Genomic DNA, 23925 nt, shown 5'->3' with positions numbered 1-23925 from the left:
GGTGTCGCTAAAGTACTGAGACTCAGCTTTGTGTTTTGGGGTGCAAGACGGGGACTCACACGTCACAGCACACACACACAGTCACAATGCTGTAGTAAACAGTATACGCTCGTATGGATGTTGACTATAAGAGTGAAGCACGCCGACTCAGACGGAGAATAGGAGACGATTGCCCACAATCCCGCAGTGAGAGAGAGAGAGAGAGAAGAACCATCAGCTCAGTTGTGATCACGTGACGCTCAGCAGACAAAGCGTATACATACTACTCGTATTGCAAGACCTCGCTCGTTTATGAAGTCAAAATTTATTAAAAATTTTAGCTCGTCTTGCAAAACACTCGTAAACCAAGTTACTCGCAAACCGAGGTTCCACTGTATAGATAAAATGTTAAGGGTTGTGATGGTCTGCCACATAATTACAGTGACATCTGCTGAGGGTCAAGTGCGTTGCTGTGGTGACTCATAGCAAGAAGATTAAGAACAACAGCGCCATCTGCTGAGCGTCAAGGGAAGGAAACAGAATGCACGCGGGGCAAACACAGTCAAGGGCCTGCCAAACTGACCAGTGAGCAGCTGGCTACCCATGTGGCTTATTGAGACGCCACACGTACTCCACGTCACAGAATGACATTTGGTTTTTCTTTCAGATGTTTGACCAGCGATGTGCTCACTGTAGACCTGTATATTTTCATACTGAAAACAAAAAAATTGTGCAGCCAACATGGAAATGTTCAGCTTGCTCTGTATGAAGCACCTTTATTTGAGGTCCACATGTTGCTTAGTAACAAAATAATTTACAAAAATAACCAAAATAAGAAGAAACTAATGCGGAGATGGAGGGGAGGCCCAGCAAACCCATAACTTTCAATATTCTGTTACTGTGCTGCTAGAATAGGCTTTGGCTCCCTGTGAAGATTAACGACAGCATCTTCACGTTTTGAAAGCCCGATCCCAGGGCGGTCTCTCTGTGAAATGCTCCACATTCCTCCCATTTTCTTATTTCCTTTACTTCTGATTTTTATGTTTTTCTTCTTTCAGAGTCTGCTGTAATCCGACCATTTAGGGGTGGAGTTGTGACCCATAATGGCGCCGAGTTGCTCCGGGAGGCCGAATTAAAAACGGGAGACATCATCGGCCTGGGGAAACACTTTTTCTTTCTCTACAAGGATCCTACGTCTGCCCGTCCGTCTGTATTGCCCTGGTTGCCCCAGATCTACGCCCCCACCCAACCTGAGTGGAGCATTCTGTTGTGGGGCCTGTGGGCGCTCCATTGTGGACAGGCAGGCAGCTCTACGGGATTACTTGCAGTCCCGAGAACCAATATTGAGATACCACCCAAAATTTGAAGAGCAGCTGCTAAAGGTAGGCTGGGTCGAGCCGCTCTGCTTGTGCGCCCACCTTCTTCATCCGCTCCTCACCATCTGACTAATCCACTTGTGCATCTGTTTAGGAGATTGTAGAGAAGAACGACTCCTTGCATAGTGAGGGTGGAGCCCTGGCGCCCGCCTACCTACTGGCACTTTGCATAGACCACGCCTCCAGACACCTGGCGCCATCACACTTGCCCGTCCTACTACTGAAAACGGCCAATTTAATCAAATCTCTGGTCTTGGTGAGTCTCCTCATTTTTTTTGTTTTTTTGTAATCGATTTTTTTATTGATATCAACAACAAATAGTAAGGCAACAAAAAAAAGGGAAAAATATCTACTCTACATAAACAGTTAGGTCCATAAATATTTGGACAGAGACCACTTTTTTCTAATTTTGGTTCTGTACATTACCACAATGAATTTGAAATGAAACAACTCAGATGCAGTTGAAGTGCAGACTTTCAGCTTTAATTCAGTGGGGTGAACAAAACGATTACATAAAAAATGTGAGGCAACTAAAGCATTTTTTGAACACAATCCCTTCATTTCAGGGGCTCAAAAGTAATTGGACAATTGACTCAAAGGCTATTTCATGGGCAGGTGTGGGCAAGTCCGTCGTTATGTCATTATCAATTAAGCAGATAAAAGGCCTGGAGTTGATTTGAGGTGTGGTGCTTGCATGTGGAAGATTTTGCTGTGAACAGACAACATGCGGTCAAAGGAGCTCTCCATGCAGGTGAAAGAAGCCATCCTTGAGCTGCAAAAACAGAAAAAACCCATCGGAGAAATTGCTACAATATTACGAGTGGCAAAATCTACAGTTTGGTACATCCTGAGAAAGAAAGCAAGCACTGGTGAACTCAGCAACGCAAAAAGACCTGGACATCCACGGAAGACAACAGTGGTGGATGATCGCAGAATCATTTCCATGTGAAGAGAAACCCCTTCACAACAGCCAACCAAGTGAACAACACTCTCCAGGGGGTAGGTGTATCGATATCCAAGTCTACCATAAAGAGAAGACTGCATGAAAGTAAATCCAGAGGGTGCACTGCAAGGTGCAAGCCACTCATAAGCCTCAAGAATAGAAAGGCTAGATTGGACTTTGCTAAAGAACATCTAAAAAAGCCAGCACAGTTCTGGAAAAACATTCTTTGGACAGATGAAACCAAGATCAACCTCTATCAGAATGGTGGCAAGAAAAAAGTATGGAGAAGGCGTGGAACAGCTCATTATCCAAAGCTACCACATCATCTGTAAAACACGGTGGAGGGAGGCAGTGTGATGGCTTGGGCGTGCATGGCTGCCAGTGGCACTGGGACACTAGTGTTTATTGATGATGTGACACAGGACAGAAGCAGCTGAATGAATTCTGAGGTGTTCAGAGACATACTGTCTGCTCAAATCCAGCTAAATACAGCAGTCAAATTGATTCATGATACAGATGGACAATGACCCAAAACATACAGCCAAAGCAACCCAGGAGTTTATTAAAGCAAAGAAGTGGAAAATTCTTGAATGGCCAAGTCAGTCACCTGATCTTAACCCAACTGAGCAGGCATTTCACTTGTTGAAGACTAAACTTCAGACAGAAAGGCCCACAAACAAACAGCAACTGAAAGTCGCTGCAGTAAAGGCCTGGCAGAGCATTAAAAAGGAGGAAACCCAACATCTGGTGATGTCCAGGAGTTCAAGACTTCAGGCTGTCATTGCCAGCAAAGGGTTTTCAACCAAGTATTAGAAATGAACATTTGATTTCCAGTTATTTAATTTGTCCAATTGCTTTTGAGCCCCTGAAATGAAGGGATTGTGTTAATAAAATACTTTAGTTGCCTCACATTTTTATGCAATCGTTTTGTTCACCCCACTGAATTAAAGCTGAAAGTCTGCACTTCAACTGCATCTGAGTTGTTTCATTTAAAATTCATTGTGGTAATGTACAGAACCAAAATTAGAAAAAAGTTGTCTCTGTCCAAATATTTATGGACCTAACTGTATAAAATCCTAAGCCTAAAAGTGCAACGATTTTGTGCAATGACTTTATGTGACGTTTTTTTGTCACGCTTAAAATTGGGTCTATTTTAAAACCTACATATATATGTTTGGTATCATTCTTTTCAGAATTTGTCGACCTTTAAATGATGTTGTTAGATTTTCAGATTCTTATTCTGTTTTTAAATTATAAACTAAAAAATATCAAGAACTCATGTCCCGTGAGACGAGACTTTGTGCCAAGAGATTTAACCACACCTGGGGCCGGAAATTAAAGACAAAGAGTAGGACAGCTGCTGTACAGGCTTTTAAATGTTCAAAGTGCCACTCGAGGTTCCAGATCACCCGTCACGGCAGCAGCAGCAAGCCAGCAGCTGATCGAGCAAAGAGGAGGTTAAAAAAAAAACAATTTGTTTCCCATTGTATCACCGTTTAAGAGGGGGTTTCGGAGGAGCAACCACATCTCCTTGAGGTGCGTTCAGCCCCCCTCTTCACAATGTGAGCGGCAGAGATGCGAAGTGGCTGTTGTGTAGCGCAGGCCGGGGTGGTTGGCGAGCGAAGCGAGCAGGGGGTGAACCCCATAGTTTTCATATATAAACTGAAGAACCTAAACCTCCCCTGGATGGGGGGCAACAAGGGGGCAGGCTGGATATACAGTAGGACAGGCAGAGGTTGGTTCCAAAAAGGCAAACTAAACCAAATGTAGAGCAAAAAAAGACAAAGCAAAGGTCAAAAAGCCAAAACGAACAAAAAAGGAACTTCAAGCCCAAAGTCAATGCTTTGGATGTTAACCTGCAAGCAGGTCCTCCGACGTGTAGGGAAAACTCAGGGGTTTGGTGGCAGGATTGGCACTCTAGCCCCTGTGAAAAAACCTCACATTGTTCCACTGCATTAGAATGAGTGTGGTGCTGAGGTGTCACCCGTCGCCCGGCTGAGCTTGGGTCCTGATTTGGGATCCGGTGGTGGGTGCATCAACACGCTTTATCAGTGTGTACTGCCAACATCTCTCTCTCTCTCTCTCTGGATGTCTGAAGCAGCCATCTTGGATGTGTGGGGAGTGGCGACTCACCCTTGTCATGTGATTGACAACCAGCGTAGCAACAATAAACAACATGGCCACTTATACTGTACATGGCAGAGGTGACCCGATCAAAAGCAAAAAAAAACAAAACAAAATGGTGTCACCAGAATCTATCTACTCTGTATATATAAAAATACTAGCCATGTGTGCCCAACTACGTTGCGCGCGTTAAAGTTGTCTGTGAAGGGCTCCCTGTTTAAACGCGGCTGCCAGTCGTGAACTGGGCCCTTCGTTGCACAGCATTATGATTTTTTATAAGGGAAACAAAATTACAAAACAAAACCCTTGGACATTGATTCGATAGGAACGGCCTACTCGGAATCACTGTCCGAATAGTAATTACGTGGTGGTGGAGGAGCATTTCTGCTTCTCTCCGTTCACAGTCCGTCTCGTTTTCACGACGCTGTCGTTTCCTCTCACGATCTCTTGTCAACCTTTCTCCAATCTCGCAGGTTGCTTTGTGGCAATCCAAAGAGTAAGGCAATATACACGGAGCAATGGTTATAAAAGGGGGACACATAGGTATCCAGGCTCTTTAAGGCATAAATAGGGATCACTTCACTGACATGTGAGCAAGCCAGGGTACAACTGTGAGACGCGCAGCACTCGCCGGCTACAACGTAACAATAATAATTTCCGGAACATGCTGTTACGTTGTCATTTATTTTACCCACTGTCTTTCTTTCATTCATATGTTACATAGGCACGTACCTTTTATCTTCGGCAATCTCATTCTCTAACCAGGCCTCAGGAGCTAACCAGCGTAACACTGTCCACCACCCCTTTCGTTATTCCGGCACATTGTTGACATCCGTGAGTGACAACAACGTACTAAACTGGAAGGTGGTCTACGCATGCGTGGAATTCGCGGACAAACAAAGATCAAGATCCAAATGAAGATTATATACAGAGATTAGCAAAATCGTGCAACATTTTCATGTGATGTCTTTATGCAACACTCATTTTTCTTCAAAACCTACATCATACAGTGTATCATTTTTTTTTCTTCATTGGGAGAATACAACAATGATGCTCTTATGTCAATACAACTAATTCAACGCACACATGTCAAGCAGAATACCTCGTGTACATCCGCTCCACTAAGAACAGCAGTAGTTCAGTTGTGTGGTGTGTAGGAGGCGACAGAGAAAGCCTACATGATGGCACCTGCTTACAAATTGTAAAACTGAATAACATTCAATTGCCGACAAATTTATGACTGGTGATCATACAGGAGAAGTCATATACCTTCTGTATTAAGTTAGATACTGGCGATAATTGAGCAAGAAGATTACCATTCATGTCACATAGACAACGATTTCCAATAGCTTTACCATTTGCTTTAAGTATAAGTAAATCTCAGGGCCAGAGTTGGACTGTGTTGGAATATACCTGTGGGCCAACAGAGAGCAAAGCGGGCTACTGAGGGGGGGCTGCACTGCCATAGGCAGCCAGGGAGGCACAGCACCCTAGTGTGTGTGTGTATACAGTGATCCCTCGCTATATCACACTTCGACTTTCGCGGCTTCACTCTATCGCGGATTTTATATGTAAGCATATCTAAATATATATCGCGGATTTTTCGCTGCTCCGTGGATTTCTGCAGACAATGGGTCTTTTAATTTCTGGTACATGCTTCCTCAGTTGGTTTGCCCAGTTGTATTTCATACAAGGAACACTATTGGCAGATGGCTGAGAAGCTACGCAATCAGAGCACACGGTTAAGTTCCTGGGTGTTGACTGGCCCAGCGACGGAGAGCAGCATTCGATTCCGCTTTGCGTTAGCCAGCATCTCGTCTCGCTCATTCAGCATCAGCGTGTTTTGCTGTGTAAAGAGTTAACTTTTGTGCTCTTTTGTGTTTATCTTTCATGCGTAGTCAAGCCCTTCGTTATATAAACATATGGTTTTTACTTTGCGGATTTTCACCTTTTGCGGGGGGTTCTGGAACGCAACCCCCGCGATCGAGGAGGGATCACTGTAAATACTACATATATATATATATATATATACTGTATATAGGGTGGTCCAGATCTAACTATGCAACTTTTAATGCAATGCAATGCAATAATTGCATAGTTAGGTCTGGAACACCCTGTACATATCTATTATAATAAAAAAATCCTGCGACAAGACGAGACTTTTTGGAAGATTTTTTCAAGTCCTGCCCTCCTCTCGACCATATTCAACCACACACCTGGTAATCTCGCCTCTCATTCGTGTGAAGTTTGACAGACACACTTCAAGCTCTCTCAGCTCTTATAAATGTTAACGATTTCCTCACTTTAAATTCCCAATTTAAGAAGACGTATTATGTCCAGATCTTACTGAAGAATTTAATCCCGGAGGGTTATCAACAGAAAAAAATGAGTACATGGGCAATCCCTGGAACAAGAAACGATAAAGTCAAACAAAAAATGTCAAACGGTTCACGGCAAATTGGTTAAATGCGTATCAATAGACTGTGCTGAAACAGTTGGTGGTGATTGTGTGGAACATGAAAACATCAACTTACAATATCATGAAGAATATCTACAACCGTTAACACCATTCACTCTTCCTCTGCCTGTTGAAAGAAGAATGTATCCAAGAAAAGTAATGTAGGACATCTTCAGGGGATAACATTACACAACAAAGGAGATCTTGATATCCCATTCGTATTAAAAACTTTACAGTTTCCCATTAGAAAAGCTTTTGCAAAGACAATTAACAAATCTCAGAGCCAAACATTCGAAAAAGTTGTTTTATTTAATTGAGAGAAAGAAACAAAATTCACTCACGGGCAGTTATACGTTGCATTGTCACGATGTAAGTCCAAACACAGAATCAAAATTCAATGCGATATTGATGAAAAGTTAATTCCAAATATTGTTTTTACTGAAGTTTTACAGTAAAAGTGTAAGTTTAAAAAGTATTTGCTTGTTAATTTCAAAGCCAAACAGAACAAAATCGCATTACGCAACAAATAACTCGAACGCAACATGAAACATAATTTACTTTCAAATTATTACATTTTACTCTTTTTTAATATGGTTAATTACTCACTGTAATGTAAAATAGTTCTATTATGCATATGTAACAATTCCCAGGAAAATAAAAATCTGTTTAAATTGTACAACCGCATCCCCATACGCGAGCGGCAGAACTGCAAAGTGGCTAGGGCATAGCACAGGCATGGGGTTGGCGAGCAAAGCAAGCAGGGGGCAAAGCCCCCCTGTATACAGTATATATATATATATATATATATATATATATATATATATAAAGACCATCCAATGGTTACAAATTGAATAGATCTGCCCGTTACATATGCATAAGAGGCTTTATGGTCGCACACTAATAGTTAACACATGTATGGCCCCCTAGTGGCTAAAGTGGTGAATTGTACACCATAAGGTTGCCAGTTCAGTCCCCACTAGAGATGAGCACACACCGGCCGTGAAATTCACCTTGCTGCAACTTTGGTGAGAATGTGGAAATATTTGGGAACTCCGCTGGACTCGGTAAAATACATTAAAGTCAATGGGGAAGGAGAAACAAACCAAGGTTGGAGTGGATTATAATGGTTCGGTGGTCTTTTAAGTGTCCCTGAGAGATAAAAAAAAGTGTCTGCCAGCTATGCTGGACTGATTATTGCAGACAATTCCGATTATTGTGTATTCCTCAGAATGGGGTTATATAAAACCACAAACTCACAGACTGACTCCCCGCCACCGAATCATCGTACAACTCTTTATTAGACTTACTCCGCACCAAAATTTGGATCTGCTCAACTTAACAATTTTAGTCTTTGCATCTGCACTCTTACATACTGAGAATTTTATTATATTATGGTCACTTGACCCTAGTGGTTCAATCACCTCTACACCCTCAATTTTATTGTGGTTATTACAAAATACTAAATCCAGACAGGCTTCACCCCGTAGTGGTGTTTTAACATACCGAGTTAAGAAAACGCCACTGATTACTTCTAAAAACTCCTGCTCTTGTGCTCCACTATTTGCAAGGTTATCCCAGTTAATATTCGGATAGTTAAAGTCCCCCATGACTATAACATCCTCCTGTTAACTTGCCATTTTGATATTACTAAAAAGATGTGTGTTGAAATCACTGTCTGGATTGGGTGGTCTATAACACACTCCTAAAGTAAGGCCGCTTTCCCTAGGCGAGGCCACATGTCCTCACTAAGATGGGGCTCATCGCCCAACTGAAGAGGACTTGCATTTAAATTCTGTTTGACATAAACAGCAAACCCAAGTCTTTTTCTGCTCTGTCTACCCTTCCTAAGAAATGTGTACCCCTCTATGTTACGCTCATCCCCATCTTTGTTATTTAGCCAGGTTTCAGTTATTGCTATAATATCAGAATTATGCTCTGCTCCATACGACTCCAACTCGCTTGTTTAATTTTTGATACTTCTAGCATTATGGCAAGCTATTTTTAATGTGTTACTCTTTTTACTGTTACATTTAAACATTGGGTTAGAATTTACATTACTATGCATTTTTACTTTTACACTATTGTTTGTTCCACCATGTACAGTTCTAAACCTGACCTGTCCTAAACTCCTTGACCCATTCCCTAGTTTAAACAATCCTCGACTAACTTACTCATACACCTCCCTAACACATTGGTGCCCTTCCGGTTCAGATGCAACACATCATGGGGGAACATACCCCTTCAGTTCCAAAAGGAGTCCCAATTGCCCCATAAACCTATACCCTTCTTTACAGCATCAAGATCTGAGCCACACGTGAAGCCTTCTAATCTCCTCAGTCTTACCTGGACTGGTGTGTGGCACAGGCAGAACGTCAGAGAAGACTACCTTGTCAGTTCTGTTTCTCAGCCTGGCACCTAACTCTTTGAATTTGGATGGCAGAACTGACAGACTACCCCTATGTATGTCATTTGTTCCAACATGGACAAAGAGAACTGGATCCACCCCTGCTCTGGCCAAGAGCCTATCCACCCTTCCAGGGAGGTCCCCCACGTGTGCACCCGGAAGGCAACACAAAGTGTGAGACTCTCTGTCTCTGGAGCAAACCTGCGCTTTAATCCCCCCTAATGACTGAGTCCCCAAATATCACTACCTCTCTCTTTCTAGGAACTGGTTTTGAGTTGGCCTGTTGGGGCTCCTCATCTCTGCCTACCACCCCAGAATCTTCAGAGACACCATCCAGGACCTAAAAACAGTTTGACACTTCCAGTTCTGGGGTTGATGCCCCCAGACAGTGTGTTAAGTTGTCAGTACCCAGTTTTGATGACAGTTTTGTCTTACATGTTCATTTTACACCATGTCTGTGTTACAGGAGAAGATTAAGGAGATTGGAGACAAGCAGCCGGAAAAGTAAGTAGCTTGATTGGGCATTTCTAATGGATGGTCGAAGGTGTTATGGAGAGATGGGTTGAGGGTCTTTTTATGAGGAGAACTGCTGCTGCAGGTGGTGGGTACATTTTAGCTTCTCTCTGTCTATTGTCTCCTTTCCATATGTGTCTACTCTGTGTGTGAACAGCCAGCAAGACAGCCATGAGGTGAGCACTCTTAGCATCGAGGCTGTGACCACCGAGCTGCAGCCACTCATGTTCTGGATGTCCAACGCTACAGAGCTGCTCAACTTTATTCAGCTCAAGGTCCAGGATATGGAAAAGGATTGGGAGTTTGAGAGTAAGTGTTTAATGTTACCTACCCTCTGAATAGAAGGAACTCGACTAAGAGTCTAGTTGGGGAAGGTCTTCCAGCGTAAATGTTGTGAATTATTATAATTGGCAGACTTGTGCGATCCAGCCCTGTCAGCTGACCTGGAGATGGGGTCAGAGGCTTTAACGCTGCTTGATGACGTCATCATGTATACCTTCCAGCAGTGTGTTTACTATCTAACTAAGGTTTGAAAGCTTCTAACATTACTCTAGATTTATATTCCAATCTGATCATGTGTCCACCTTACCACAGCTTGACTGACTGTTGTGCTTCTCAACAGACCCTTTACTCGGCTCTCCCAGCTCTGCTGGATTCTAACCCATTCTCTAGTAAATCATCTGGAGATACTCCAGATGAAGACTTGTCATCCATGCCACCAGGAGTAGCCAGAGTCCTAGAAGTGTACAGATCAACCCTGGATTTAACCCGAACCTGTCAACTGCACCCTGACCTTGTGTCTCAGACGTTTGGCTACCTCTTCTTCTTTAGTAACGCATCCCTCTTCAACACCCTAATGGAAAGAGGTACGTCTGTTATCCTTTCTTCAATCAGTCAATGTTTAGATCTCTCAGGACACGAAATCCACAATGTTCATGCAGGTCATATTTTTCATAGCTAAATTTGGGTCGAGTGAGGGCTTTAGGTGTTTCCTTTATCATAGACGTTCTACGGCCTTTTTCTTTACCAGTTCCCCTCATGTTGTCTTCTCTCAACAGGCTCCAGTTCAGAATTGTTCTTCTCATGGTCTCGTGCTGTCCAGATCCGAACGAACCTTGATCTTGTGCTAGACTGGTTACAAGGTGCCGGACTAGGAGATATTGCCAATGAGTTCTTTCGCAAGCTGTCCATCACTGTGAACTTCCTCTGTATCCCAAAGACTCTCCTGATTCAGGTAGGGGAAAAGAAAACCTTCATCTTCTAACAGTTCATGGTACTACACTACTTGGCAAAGACGTCCTCACAGAGGACTTTCAATTTTCTTATTTCTTTTGGCATTTCTGAGAGCATAGACTCTTATTGAGTTTGTTTTCTTTCACTATTTTCTAAATAATATTATTTTGTAAAGATCTGTTCGTGTACCAAAATCTTTGCTTAACCTTTTACTGTTTGTACATTTTGATTTGATCTTAGAGAAGATTGTGCTGTTATCAGTGTTTGAAGTTAGACAATGAAGAGGTGCGACTCTAGGTACTTCAACTTCTTTAGCCCTCCCCTATCATTCATATGTAAGCTAAGACACGGAGAGATTTAGGTAGGAGACCAGCGGATAAGGGAGCCTTCCCTTTTGCCTCAATTCTCAGGAGATAGCTACCATTCGGCACATGTGGAATTATGCTACTGAAATGGTAAGAGAAGTGCCGGTACAGAGTACTGAAAAAAAAAGTGAACAAATTCCAAAGGATAAAAAGTGAGTACTGGCTAACTTTAAAAACTGCCAGCACACAGAAAAGAAACGGTACTGCGAACAGCGAAACACTGAGCACTGGAGAGTACCGGCCCACTTCAAGAAATCAATATGATCGTCGTCCTTTCCTAAAAATTGCCTCTTACTTAGATCCGATGTAATCTTTAGATTTGTAGAGCAGGATTTCACCACTGAGTAACTCAGTAGGACATTGAAGGATCTCTCACAGAGGCAGAAAGCACACAAGTGGAGGTGACAAATTAAACTCCTTCACAGATCTCTACAAAAAATACCAAACAACTGTTCTTCGTCTTCTTCTTTTTTTCCTAGCTGGTGACAGGTAGGGTTTCTTCCGTAGAACATACACTGCTGTGGAGCTGCAAGGGTTCGATATTTCACTAATGACATTTCTCCATGCTGGAGAAGGCAATGGCTTTGGTGTCCTGGAGGCTTAGATGATGATTCTTCAAGTCCTCCTCAATTTTCTTTTCCAACTCTTTTTTGGTGCTGCTCTTTGCACCTTCCAATTCAGGGGTCGTTTTCGCCATAGCAATTTGTATCGCCTAGGTTGGATCTCCATGTCTACTGTCAGTTGACTATCGCATCTCTTCAGAATGATCTCGTTTCGAAGTTGATCTCGAAGAGTGATGCCTAGGATCTGATGTAAGCAAAGCATTTGGAAGACTTCATGTTTATTCTGCTCAGACGTGAGCATAGTCCACGTTTCAGATCCGTATAGAAGAATCAGCAGGATTAATGACCTGTATTGGCAGATTTTAGTCTTGAGAGAGATGTTAGTAAAAAGTAAAAGGAATGGATGTGTGGATAGAGGCATGGATGACACAAATGTCTAATATCTACTCAACTTCTTGCCCTTAGTCTAGCTGGTCTACTTTGCAAGAGGACTATCCTTTGCTAAGTCCTATGCAGTTAAATCACCTGCTGCAACATTATAAACTGGGACCTGCGAGGGAGCCCCCTGCTTCATGGGCACCACCAGAGGATACCAACTTGATGACAGGTATGATTCTCGATTTATTGATGTTCTGTAAAGAGGACATTTAACAGGTAACTGATGTTATATCACTCATCAGCAGCGGAGGTGTGAGATGTTTTTTCAGGGAATAACCATTTGTACGCTACTTTCATATGCCAGCACCAAGATTATGAACAAAGGGGCGGCAACCTCCATGTTATATGCGTCCTTTTTAAATTATATGGCCTTGATGCTAAGGAGACCCCCAGGCACTGATTCTTGCCCCTCATTTAAAGCCTCGAGTACCCAAATCTGCTTGTTCTGTTATTATTGTGTTAATTTCGTTTCTAGTGAGGAAGATGAATGAAATCTTTTCCTCTGCCAAAGCCCTTTTTGATTTTCACCAGGTCAGGGTGTGACAATGCGGGTTCGCTCCACGCTCCCTTTCAGCTTCTGGGAGCCCTTGAACCCTTCACCGTCGGTAATGTTACCGATGAACTCGACAGTGAGGCATAACAAATGGAGCAAGGGGATGGTGTAATAGTGCAAAGTGCTTTTATTAAAATCAACAAAACAAGTGTCCAAATAAGTAAAGTGCAGTGCCTCAAAAAGTCATTAAATAAATAATCCATAAAATAGGTGCAGAGTGGAGGTTAAAAATCCAATAAATAAACTCTTTAAAAAAAAAACGAGGTTAAAACAATACTGGAAGCAGTCCCTTTAAAATCCAAAGCCCGGTGTCTTCTTTTATCTGGCGGGTCTCCCATACGGGCTTCTCAACAGGGGAGTCGCCCCTCCTGCAGCTGACCTTACTGCTGTCCGTTCCCTGGCTCCGTACGGCTACCTTACCGGACTGAGACTTGGGTTCCTCAACGGCCAGGTCGCTCACGCTGAGGTACACCTTCCCAAGACTCCATGACTCCCATTGCCTTCCGCGGGGAGTCATCCACACTACCGGTCACTCCAGCTCCTAGAAATCATTCAGCTGGGGCGGCCACTTCCAACTGCCCCTCCTCTAGTGTCGGCCATACACTGCTCGTGAGGGGCTCTTCAATCCAGTTGCCTCGCTCGCTCTTCGCTTTCTCTCTTCATCTTCCTCCTTACTCCTGCAACCTCCGTTTCTTTTATTTCTCTTTTACTTTTCCACCCCTCTAACCGCCTCGTGCTTCTATTTATGAAGAGGACATGGCAGCTGTGGCAATCAGCAGCTCCTGGGAACAATTAGGGATGCGGCCCGCTTCTCACCTGTGCACTTAACGTGAGGAACGTCCACATCACAAATTCCCCAGGACCTGCTTCAGCCACACAACCACGGGCCCCTCACTAAGTGCGGCGATTATTTATTTAAAACTGGCCGTTGACGGGAGCTGTGGACCTGCTGTACCACACTGGGGTGTCAAACTCAAGCCCACTGCCCTTTTTATTTTTTATTTATTTTATTTTATTGATTTTATTGAAATCGCACAACATTCCATACAAATAAATCAATTTTTACAAAAATTGCATGGAAAACAAAGCAACCCCCACCCCTAAGATGGCCCTTTTTAAAGTGGCCTCCTTTTTCAGTATTCAATAGCGCTTTGAGTATTGAGAGAAGCGCTATATAAATGTAATGAATTATTAATTATTATTAAAACAGGTTACAGGCGGCCTGTGGTGACCATTGGTATTCTCAAAGACAGCCTTTAACTTGCATTTCAAATAGAGATCGTATCCGTATGTGACTTACATTTACACCTGCCATTGATATACATCTCAAGTCTCAAGTGCGCTGTGGATGTTAACCTCCAGTTAGAATGGAAACCGGCTGCTCACATAAATGACCCAACTGTTATGAAAATTCTCCAAAATGTCCACTGGGTAGGGAATTTCCCATCAAGCCCCACCTAGATATAAAGGAAAAAGCAAAACAGACGTGTTTATTGTCACAAAAATGCTCTGATGTGTAAATGGAGCACAAAAGGCACAAGGGATTCCCTCAAAAAGGTCGATCCAAGGTAAACAAACTCAAAAAACATGTCAACTCCCTAGAGGATTCAAATGAACCACCAGGAACTGTGGGAAACCCTCACCTCTGTAGGCCTGGGGGCAGTCCCTGGCGGTGATGGGTAGGTGGTCCCTCCTCTTGGGGAACCACCCACAAGACACAAGGTGTGCATAACACAGACGTAAGAGAACAAAGCTGATAGATAGATAGATAGATAGATAGATAGATAGATAGATAGATAGATAGATAGATAGATAGATAGATAGATAGATAGATAGATAGATGTGAAAGGCACTATATGATAGATAGATAAATGTGAAAGGCACTATATAATAGATAGATAGATAGATAGATAGATAGATAGATAGATAGATAGATAGATAGATAGATAGATAGATGTGAAAGGCACTATATGGTAGATAAATGTGAAAGGCACTATATAATAGATAGATAGACAGATAAATGTGAAAGGCACTATATAATAGATACATAGATAAATGTGAAAGGCACTATATGATAGATAGATAGATAGATAGATAGATAGATAGATAGATAGATAGATAGATAGGAAAGGCACTATATAATAGATAGATAGATAGATAGATAGATAGATAGATAGTAGATAGATAGATAGATAGATAGATAGATAGATAGATAGATAGATAGATAGATAGATAGATAGTCCAGCAGCAGCATACTGATACAATAAATAATATTAAATTAAAGATTGATAATAATGCAGGTAAAAAACAGACAATAACTTTGTATAATGTTAATGTTTACCCCCCCCGGGTGGAATTGAAGAGTCGCATAGTTTGGCGGAGGAACGATCTCCTCAGTCTGTCAGTGGAGCAGGACGGTGACAGCAGTCTGTCGCTGAAGCTGCTCTTCTGTCTGAAGATGATCCTATTTAGTGGATGCCGTGGATTCTCCATAGGAGCCTGTTGATAGGAGCCTTCGCTCTGCCACAGCTCCATGCCAACAATAGACCCTGCCTTCCTCACCAGTTTGTCCAGGTGTGAGGCGTCCTTCTTCTTTATGCTGCCTCCCCAGCACACCACCGCGTAGAAGAGGGCGCTCGCCACAACCGTCTGATAGAACATCTGCAGCATCTTATTGCAGATGTTGAAGGACGCCAGCCTTCTAAGGAAGTAGAGTTGGCTCTGTCCTCTCTTGCACAGCGCATCAGTATTACATATCAGTATAATTAGCAAAGTAACACTGTGTAGTGTGGCCAGGAAGCAGACCAGACTACAGAGAACAAAATACAATAAAACAAGGTGGCTACAAGAATAAACGTGACGTGGAGTTCGGTCCTCCTCAAACGCCGGGTCGGTCCATGACGCCACTCTCTGGGGGCGGCTCTGTTTGATAGCGTTGGTGCCAAAAGGGGCGGGGCTAGGCTGTGTCCTTCAGCAGCTTTTTGGAGCTGCGAGGAAAAGAGAAAATACTGTTAGTGTCAGCGCCCCCTCTCATTCAGGAGTGGAACTGCTTACCTCTTCAGAGCCCAGAATATGGTCCCCAGGTGCAAATATGTGACAACTGACACAAAAAGAACATTTGAACCGCAGTCACGGGAGGAACCCTAGCTGAAATCAATAACGCCAACAAGAAAAAGTGAAACGGAAGTGATGTGCCACACTGCTGTAAAGAACTTTGGTGCGAGTGCCTCAGGAAGGAAAGGGCAACTCTACTTTACCGACTCTTCTCACTTTTTAAAGCTCGGCAAGTGACAAAGCTGGGCCAGCCTTCTGCGGCTTACCTGACCAGCACCCGACATCATTCTTTTGACTTTTCTTCTGACGTGACTGTTTGTATGTGGAGAGAAGACACATTTGCATTTCCACTGCAAATGTTCCTGACCAACTCTCCATGTGGTCTGTGTGATGCACCACCAGTGCATTTACACCCGTTTTCTAACGTGGTCAAGTGACATCTGATCGCGACGCACGCAGGAGTTAACAGATGGACTTTGCCTTTCTTACAAATTCTCGTCCATTTTTGCTCGACTTTAGGCACTGTTGTAATTCTTTTACTCAAAGCTCAGTTCGGTGCTATGCCTGCTGGTATGCCCACTGCAACGTCCAAGAATATAAAAGCTTATAAGGAGGGACGTGAGGTAGAACATAGTGCATCTGGAAAGTATTCACAGCACTTCACTTTCTCCACATTTTGTTATGTTACAGCCTTATTCCAAAATGGATTAAATTCATTTTTTTCCTCAGAATTCTACACACAACACCCCATAATGACAACGTGAAAAAAGTTTACTTGAGATTTTTGCAAATTTATTAAAAGTAAAGACATTGAGAAAGCACATGTCCATAAGTATTCACAGCCTTTGTCATGAAGCTCCAAATTGAGCTCAGGTGCATCCTGTTTCCCCTGATCATCCTTGAGATGTTTCTGCAGCTTCATTGGAGTCCACCTGTGGTAAATTCAGTTGACTGGACATGATTTGGAAAGGCACACACCTGTCTATATAAGGTCCCACAGTTGACAGTTCATGTCAGAGCACAAACCAAGCATGAAGTCAAAGGAATTGTCTGTAGACCTCTGAGACAGGATTGTCTCGAGGCACAAATCTGGGGAAGTTTACAGAAAAATTTCTGCTGCTTTGAAGGTCCCAATGAGCACAGTGGCCTCCATCATCCGTAAGTAGAAGAAGTTCGAAACCACCAGGACTCTTCCTAGAGCTGGCCGGCCATCTAAACTGAGCGATCAGGGGAGAAGGGCCTTAGTCAGGGAGGTGACCAAGAACCTGATGGTCACTCTGTCAGAGCTCCAGAGGTCCTCTGTGGAGAAAGGAGAACCTTCCAGAAGGACAACCATCTCAGCAGCAATCCACCAATCAGGCCTGTATGGTAGAGTGGCCAGACGGAAGCCACTCCTTAGTAAAAGGCACATGGCAGCCCGCCTGGAGTTTGCCAAAAGGCACCTGAAGGACTCTCAGACCATGAGAAAGAAAATTCTCTGGTCTGATGAGACAAAGATTGAACTCTTTGGTGTGAATGCCAGGCGTCACGTTTGGAGGAAACCAGGCACCGCTCATCACCAGGCCAATACCATCTCTAAAGTGAAGCATGGTGGTGGCAGCGTCATGCTGTGGGGATGTTTTTCAGCGGCAGGGACTGGGAGACTAGTCAGGATAAAGGGAAAGATGACTGCAGCAACGTACAGAGACATCCTGGATGAAAACCTGCTCCAGAGCACTCTTGACCTCAGACTGGGGCGACGGTTCATCTTTCAGTAGGACAACGACCCTAAGCACACAGCCAAGATATCAAAGGAGTGGCTTCAGGACAACTCTGTGAATGTCCTTGAGTGGCCCAGCCAGAGCCCAGACTTGAATCCTATTGAACATCTCTGGAGAGATCTTAAAATGGCTGTGCACCGACACTTCCCATCCAACCTGATGGAGCTTGAGAGGTGCTGCAAAGAGGAATGGGCGAAACTGGCCAAGGATAGGTGTGCCAAGCTTGTGGCATCATATTCAAAAAGACTTGAGGCTGGAATTGCTGCCAAAGGTGCATCGACAAAGTATTGAGCAAAGGCTGTGAATACTTATGGACATGGGATTTCTCAGTTTTTTTATTTTTAATAAATTTGCAAAAATCTCAAGTAAGCTTTTTTCACGTTGTCATTATGGGGTGTTGTGTGTAGAATTCTGAGGAAAAAAATGAATTTAATCCATTTTGGAATAAGGCTGTAACATAACAAAATGTGGAAAAAGTGATGCGCTGTGAATACTTTCCGGATGCACTGTACGATTACGATGAGCAGAGAGACATCTGTTAGTCGGGTTTGTAAAGAAAATGTTGGGCCCGCGTTGGGGGTATAAAGTGTTATAAAACTGAGTTTGACAGCCCTGCTCGAGATCTCCTGTAATATTACTTTTGGGGTGGCAGGTTACACAAGCAAAAAATGAACCCACCTTAGCCGTGCCTCGTTCCCCACACTGTCTACTTGAACTTACCTTAAATATGGCCTCACTGGCCAGCCGGGCCTGCCCTTTATCCTTCCTACAGAGGCCTTTTGTTCCAGACACCACTGGAAAGGAAACTGAAACCCAAGTGTTTACAACAAAAGGGGTCTTTTGACTTGTCATCTCGTTGTTCATTTAGATATCTTTGAAAGCTTCCTGGACCACCCTCCTCTCATACTGCCAAGTGAGGTGTCTCAGCTGCAGCTCTCTGTGCCAATCCCTTCAGAAGAACTCTACTCGGAGGTCCAACGGGTCAGAACCTTCCTGTGGAACCTGGAACAAGAGTCTTTACCGGCCAATCAGAGGATCCATCACCTGTGAGAAACGGCAGGTCATCACAATGGTGGGACAATGGACCAAATATTTTGTCCAGTTTCTTTGTAGGTTTCACGTGAAATGGCGCAAGGGTGTGTATCTTAGTATTGCCATTCCCCGATGCACGAGACTTTTCTGTCTGAAGGTCACTTGATTGTCCTCCTCACGAGATATTGGTGTACAGTGTGTGTGTATATTTCACCGTTCACTATGTTCTGAAGTTCTGTCAATGTATGACTATGCCTGTAGGTTATGCATGCTACTAGTCGTCTTCATTCTTCACGGGCTGTGACAGGTCTTGGCCCAGATCTACTTTCACGTTATAATGTTTAATTGCTCAAATGAATCCCTGATCCTGCTCTGTGTATGTTGAAGGATTCTGTTATTTTGCCCGTCTTGTTCTTTTAAGGTCCAAGGCCTTTCAGAGCCTGTTCATTGAAGGACGTGTGCTCTTGTGCACCTCATCAGAAGATCTAGCAAGACGTCTTAAAGCAGTTCACTGCTACTTCAAATTTGGATCGTGCTGGTTAGGCTTGTACCTTATTGTACTGTGTAGGGGCTGTCAAGTCCCCCTCTAAACCTAAGAAAGTGTTATTGTCCTTATGTGTGTTCCGTCATGTGTCTCTTTTATTTTATAGACTCCTATCATCTCCTCAGCTCTTCCCTACACTCTGTGAAACCTCTCTGTGGTCTAACCAGAACTCACTCCTGCTCTGAAGTCCTGTCGTGTCCGTATTCTACATTCTGTTTCACTGTATAAAGTCCCGATCATACAGTCAATTCCCTCTCGCTCTTTCTTTATTACAGTAATTCCTCAAAATTTTGCTTAACCTCATCTGTTTCTCTGAAGCCGCTCTTCCTGATGAGGGTCACGGTGGCAACAGGCCAAGCAGGTCAGCCCAGACTTCCCTGATCCCCCACCTACCAGATTCCACTTCTTCCTGCGGAACTCCCAGGCGTTCCCAAGCCAGCCAAGAGATAGAATCCCTCCAGCGTGTCCCAGGTCTGACGCAGGGTCTCTACCTGGTGGGATGTGCCCAGAGCAGATTTGGGGGGGGGGACACCTTGTAAGGGGGGGGTCATCTTTACAAAATGCCCAAACCACCTCAACTGGCTCCTCTTGATCCAGCCGAGCTGTGAATCTACTCTGAGGTTCTCCTGAATCGCTGAGCTTCTCACCCTGCCACCCAGAGAAGAATCCTCACTGCTGTCGCTTGTACTTCTGTTCTCATTCGATCGGCCATTACCTGCAGCTCATGACCATAGGTGAAGATGGGGATGGAGCCTGAACGGTGAACTGAGTGTTTTGTCTTTAACTTCACCACCCTGAACTGGCAATGTTATGAACACAACACTCCCAAAAATGTACACTGGAGGGGGATGTACTGCCAAACCCCGGCAAGATAAAAGGACAAAAACAAAATATAAATCTCTCTATTATAATAAAAAAATCCTGGGACGAGGCGAGACTTTTTCAAAGAGATACTTTCCCATCCCTTGAGACAAGACTTTGTGCCAAGTGATTATAACCACGCCGGGGGCCGGAAATAAAAGACAAAGAGTAGAAGACAAAGTAGGACGTTGTAAAGAATTCAAAAACGTTGGCGCGATACACATGCAGAACAGGTTAGAGATAATGGAAGTATGAAAATTCGAAAGTGTCAAAAAACTGATAGTAACGATCGCATTAGTGCAAACAAATGAAAATTATTACTCAGTGAAATAACAGAACAGCGAAAAGAGATTGAATATCAAGTCAAAGTGAACTTTATTGTCATCTCAACCATAAACAAGTATATAGACAAAATTGAGAAGGTCAGGGTCCACAGTGTAACAACATAACGTGGAAATAATAAATTAAAAATAGAATTAAAATAAAAATTTCAAATTAAAACACAAACAACACATTTTGCAAAGACAAGACAAAGAAATAGCAGCAATATTGACGTGTAGTTAGCAATGTGAACATTGATGCAATGTATGGTATTTGCAATCTACATACATAAATATAGTCAATAGATATGTAATATAATAAATACATAATAAATAATAGATATGGATAATACAGAAATTATCAGTGAATGATAATACAGTGGAATCTCGGGTCACAAACATCTCGGACCACGTACAAATCGGGTTACGACCAAAAAGTCCGCCAAACTTTTGCATCTGTTCACAACCACACACTCGGGTGACGAACAAGACAGTCTAAACTACCAGTTCGTACGCGCTGGTGATTTACACACGTGTTCAGTCTCTCTCTGTGCATTCACTGTGCAGCGAGCGAGAGAGAGAGAGTGAGAGAGAGAGCGAGTGGGAGAGAGAGAGAGCGAGTGAGAGAGAGAGGGAGCGAGTGGGAGAGAGAGAGAGCGAGTGAGAGCGAGTGGGAGAGAGAGAGAGCGAGTGAGAGAGAGAGAGAGAGAGTGAGAGAGAGAGCGAGCGAGAGAGAGAGAGCGAGCGAGCGAGAGAGAGAGAGCGAGCGAGTGTGAGAGAACGAGAGAGAGAGCAAGTGAGAGAGATAGAGAGTGTGAGAGAAAGAGAGAGAGAGAGCACGAGCGAGCGAGAGAGAGAGAAAGCGTGAGAGAACGAGAGAGAGAGAGAGAGCGAGTGAGAGAGCGTGAGAGAGAGAGAGAGCGAGAGAGAGAGAGCGAGAGAGAGCGTGAGCGAGAGAGAGAGAGAGCGAGTGGGAGAGAGAGAGAGCGAGTGAGAGAGAGAGCGAGTGAGAGCGAGTGGGAGAGAGAGAGCGAGTGAGAGAGAGAGAGCGAGTGAGAGAGAGAGAGAGAGCGAGCGAGAGAGAGAGAGCGTGAGAGAGAGAGAGAGCGAGTGAGAGAGAGAGAGAGCGAGTGAGAGAGAGAGAGAGCAAGCGAGAGAGAGAGCGAGAGAGAGAGAGAGCGAGAGAGAGAGAGCGTGAGCGAGAGAGAGAGAGAGAGAGCGTGAGCGAGAGAGAGAGAGAGCGAGTGAGAGCGAGTGGGAGAGAGAGAGAGCGAGTGAGAGAGAGAGAGCGAGTGAGAGAGAGAGAGAGAGCGAGCGAGCGAGTGTGAGAGAACGAGAGAGAGAGCAAGTGAGAGAGATAGAGAGTGTGAGAGAAAGAGAGAGAGAGAGAGCACGAGAGAGAGAAAGCGTGAGAGAACGAGAGAGAGAGAGAGCACGAGCGAGAGAGAGAGAGCGAGTGAGAGAGAGAGAGAGAGAGAGCGAGCGAGAGAGAGAGAGAGAGAGCGAGCGAGAGAGAGAGAGAGAGAGCAAGCGAGAGAGAGAGAGAGAGAGCGAGCGAGAGAGAGAGAGCGTGAGCGAGAGAGAGAGAGAGAGCAAGCGAGAGAGAGAGAGAGAGCGTGAGAGAGAGAGAGAGCAAGCGAGAGAGAGAGCGAGCGAGAGAGAGAGTGAGAGAACGAGAGAGAGTGAGCGAGAGAGAGAGCGAGTGAGAGAGAGAGAGCAAGCGAGAGAGAGCAAGCGAGAGAGAGCGTGAGAGAGAGAGAGAGAGCGAGTGAGAGAGAGAGAGAGCGCGAGAGAGAGAGAGAGAGCGTGAGAGAGAGAGAGAGAGCGAGAGAGAGAGCGAGCGAGAGAGAGAGAGAGCGAGAGAGAGAGAGAGAGCGTGAGAGAACGAGAGAGAGCGAGTGAGAGAGAGAGCGAGAGAGAGAGAGAGAGCGTGTGAGAGAGAGAGAGCGCGAGAGAGAGAGAGAGCGAGTGAGAGAGAGAGCGAGCGAGAGAGAGAGAGAGCGTGAGAGAGAGAGAGCGAGAGAGAGAGCGAGCGAGAGAGAGAGAGAGCGAGTGAGAGAGAGAGAGAGCGTGAGAGAGAGCGTGAGAGAACGAGAGAGAGCGAGTGAGAGAGAGAGCGAGCGAGAGAGAGAGAGAGCGTGAGCGAGCGTATATATACTGTATTTACGTACAGCTCGTATGGTCCAGAACAGATTAATTATATTTACATACAGTCCTATGGGGGAAATTACTTTGAGTCACGACTAAATCGGGTTGTGACCAGAGTTTTGGAACGAATTACGGTCGTGACCCGAGGTTCCACTGTAGTTGTTTAAGATGTGTAAACAATGACAGGTCAGAATGTTTCACAGCAGAAGAATATCAAGAATGTGAAAATCCTTAAAGGTCAGTATGAGATTTTCAGTTCTTCTCTACCTGCACACTCGTCTTCACAGGTCAGTGGCTCGCATGTATAAAAGTTCTGTTTTTGAGGTGGTTGAGGCCGTGTGGAAGGTCCCAGGGGGCAGCCTGGTATTAAGAAGTCTGACAGCTTGGGGGTAAAAACTCTCCTGCAGCCTGGCAGATCTGGCTTTGATGCTGCAGTATCTTCTGTTGGATGGCAGAAGTGTGAAAAGTCCATGTGAGGGGTGTAAGGGGTCCTGCTCAATGCTGCAGGCCTTACAGACACTGTGTTTGTAAAATATGTCCTGTAGTGAAGGGAGAGGCACCCCAATAATGTTCTCTGCTGTCTTCACTATCCTTTGCAGGCGCTTGCGGTCGGATATGTTGTAGTTGCCATACCAGACTGTGATGCAGCTGGTCAGAACACTCTCAGTGGTGCCACTGTAGAACATGGTGAAGATGGAAGGGGGAAGACTTGCTGGCTTCAGCCGCCTCAGGAAGTGTAGTCTCTGCTGGGCTTTCTTGATTAGTGATGAGGTGTTATGTGTCCACGTAAGTTCCTGAGTTATGTGCACACCGAGGAACTTGGTACTCCAAACAGTCTCCACATCTAATCCGTTGATGGTGAGTGGGATGTGGGCAGGATATGATTTTCTGAAGTCCACGATTATCTCTTTTGTCTTGTCGACATTGAGAGATAGATTTGTTGTCTTCACACCATGCGGACAGCAGCTCCACCTCATCTCTGTATGCTGCCTCATCATCCCAGCTTATCAGTCCCAGCACCGTCCTATCATCTGCAAACCTGATGATGTGGTTGGTGTTGTTGTGGCAGTGCAGTCGTGAGTCAGCAGGGTGACCAGCAGAGGACTAAGCACACAGCCCTGCGGCGCTCCAGTGCTCAGTGTGATGTTGCTGGAAGTGTTGCAGCCCATCTCAACAGACTGGGGCCTCTCTGTCAAGAAGTCCAGGATCCAATTGCAGAGGGTGGTCTTCAGGCCCAACCTGCTCAGTTTACAGTCT

The 23925-nt window shown here is 44.4% G+C and overlaps 1 protein-coding gene across 1 annotated transcript in view; it reads left to right on the top strand.

Annotated features, from left to right (window-relative positions):
- Nucleotides 1-19211, top strand: part of rasip1 (Ras interacting protein 1) — a 47075-nt gene extending 27864 nt beyond the window's left edge. The window contains exons 7-16 of the mRNA XM_051919841.1: nt 1038-1173; nt 1211-1361; nt 1450-1611; nt 9751-9788; nt 9955-10106; nt 10212-10324; nt 10420-10663; nt 10856-11031; nt 12424-12565; nt 18632-19211. Coding sequence (XP_051775801.1) covers nt 1038-1173; nt 1211-1361; nt 1450-1611; nt 9751-9788; nt 9955-10106; nt 10212-10324; nt 10420-10663; nt 10856-11031; nt 12424-12565; nt 18632-18813 — 1496 coding nt within the window. The 3' untranslated portion in view covers nt 18814-19211. The remainder of the gene's footprint in view (nt 1-1037; nt 1174-1210; nt 1362-1449; nt 1612-9750; nt 9789-9954; nt 10107-10211; nt 10325-10419; nt 10664-10855; nt 11032-12423; nt 12566-18631) is intronic.
- The last annotated feature ends 4714 nt before the right edge of the window (nt 19212-23925 follow it).

This window comes from Erpetoichthys calabaricus, chromosome 16 (genome assembly GCF_900747795.2).
Source record: "Erpetoichthys calabaricus chromosome 16, fErpCal1.3, whole genome shotgun sequence".
NCBI lineage: Eukaryota > Metazoa > Chordata > Cladistia > Polypteriformes > Polypteridae > Erpetoichthys > Erpetoichthys calabaricus.
Note: the sequence above shows the minus strand (reverse complement) of the source record. Positions and strands in the feature narration are given on the sequence as shown.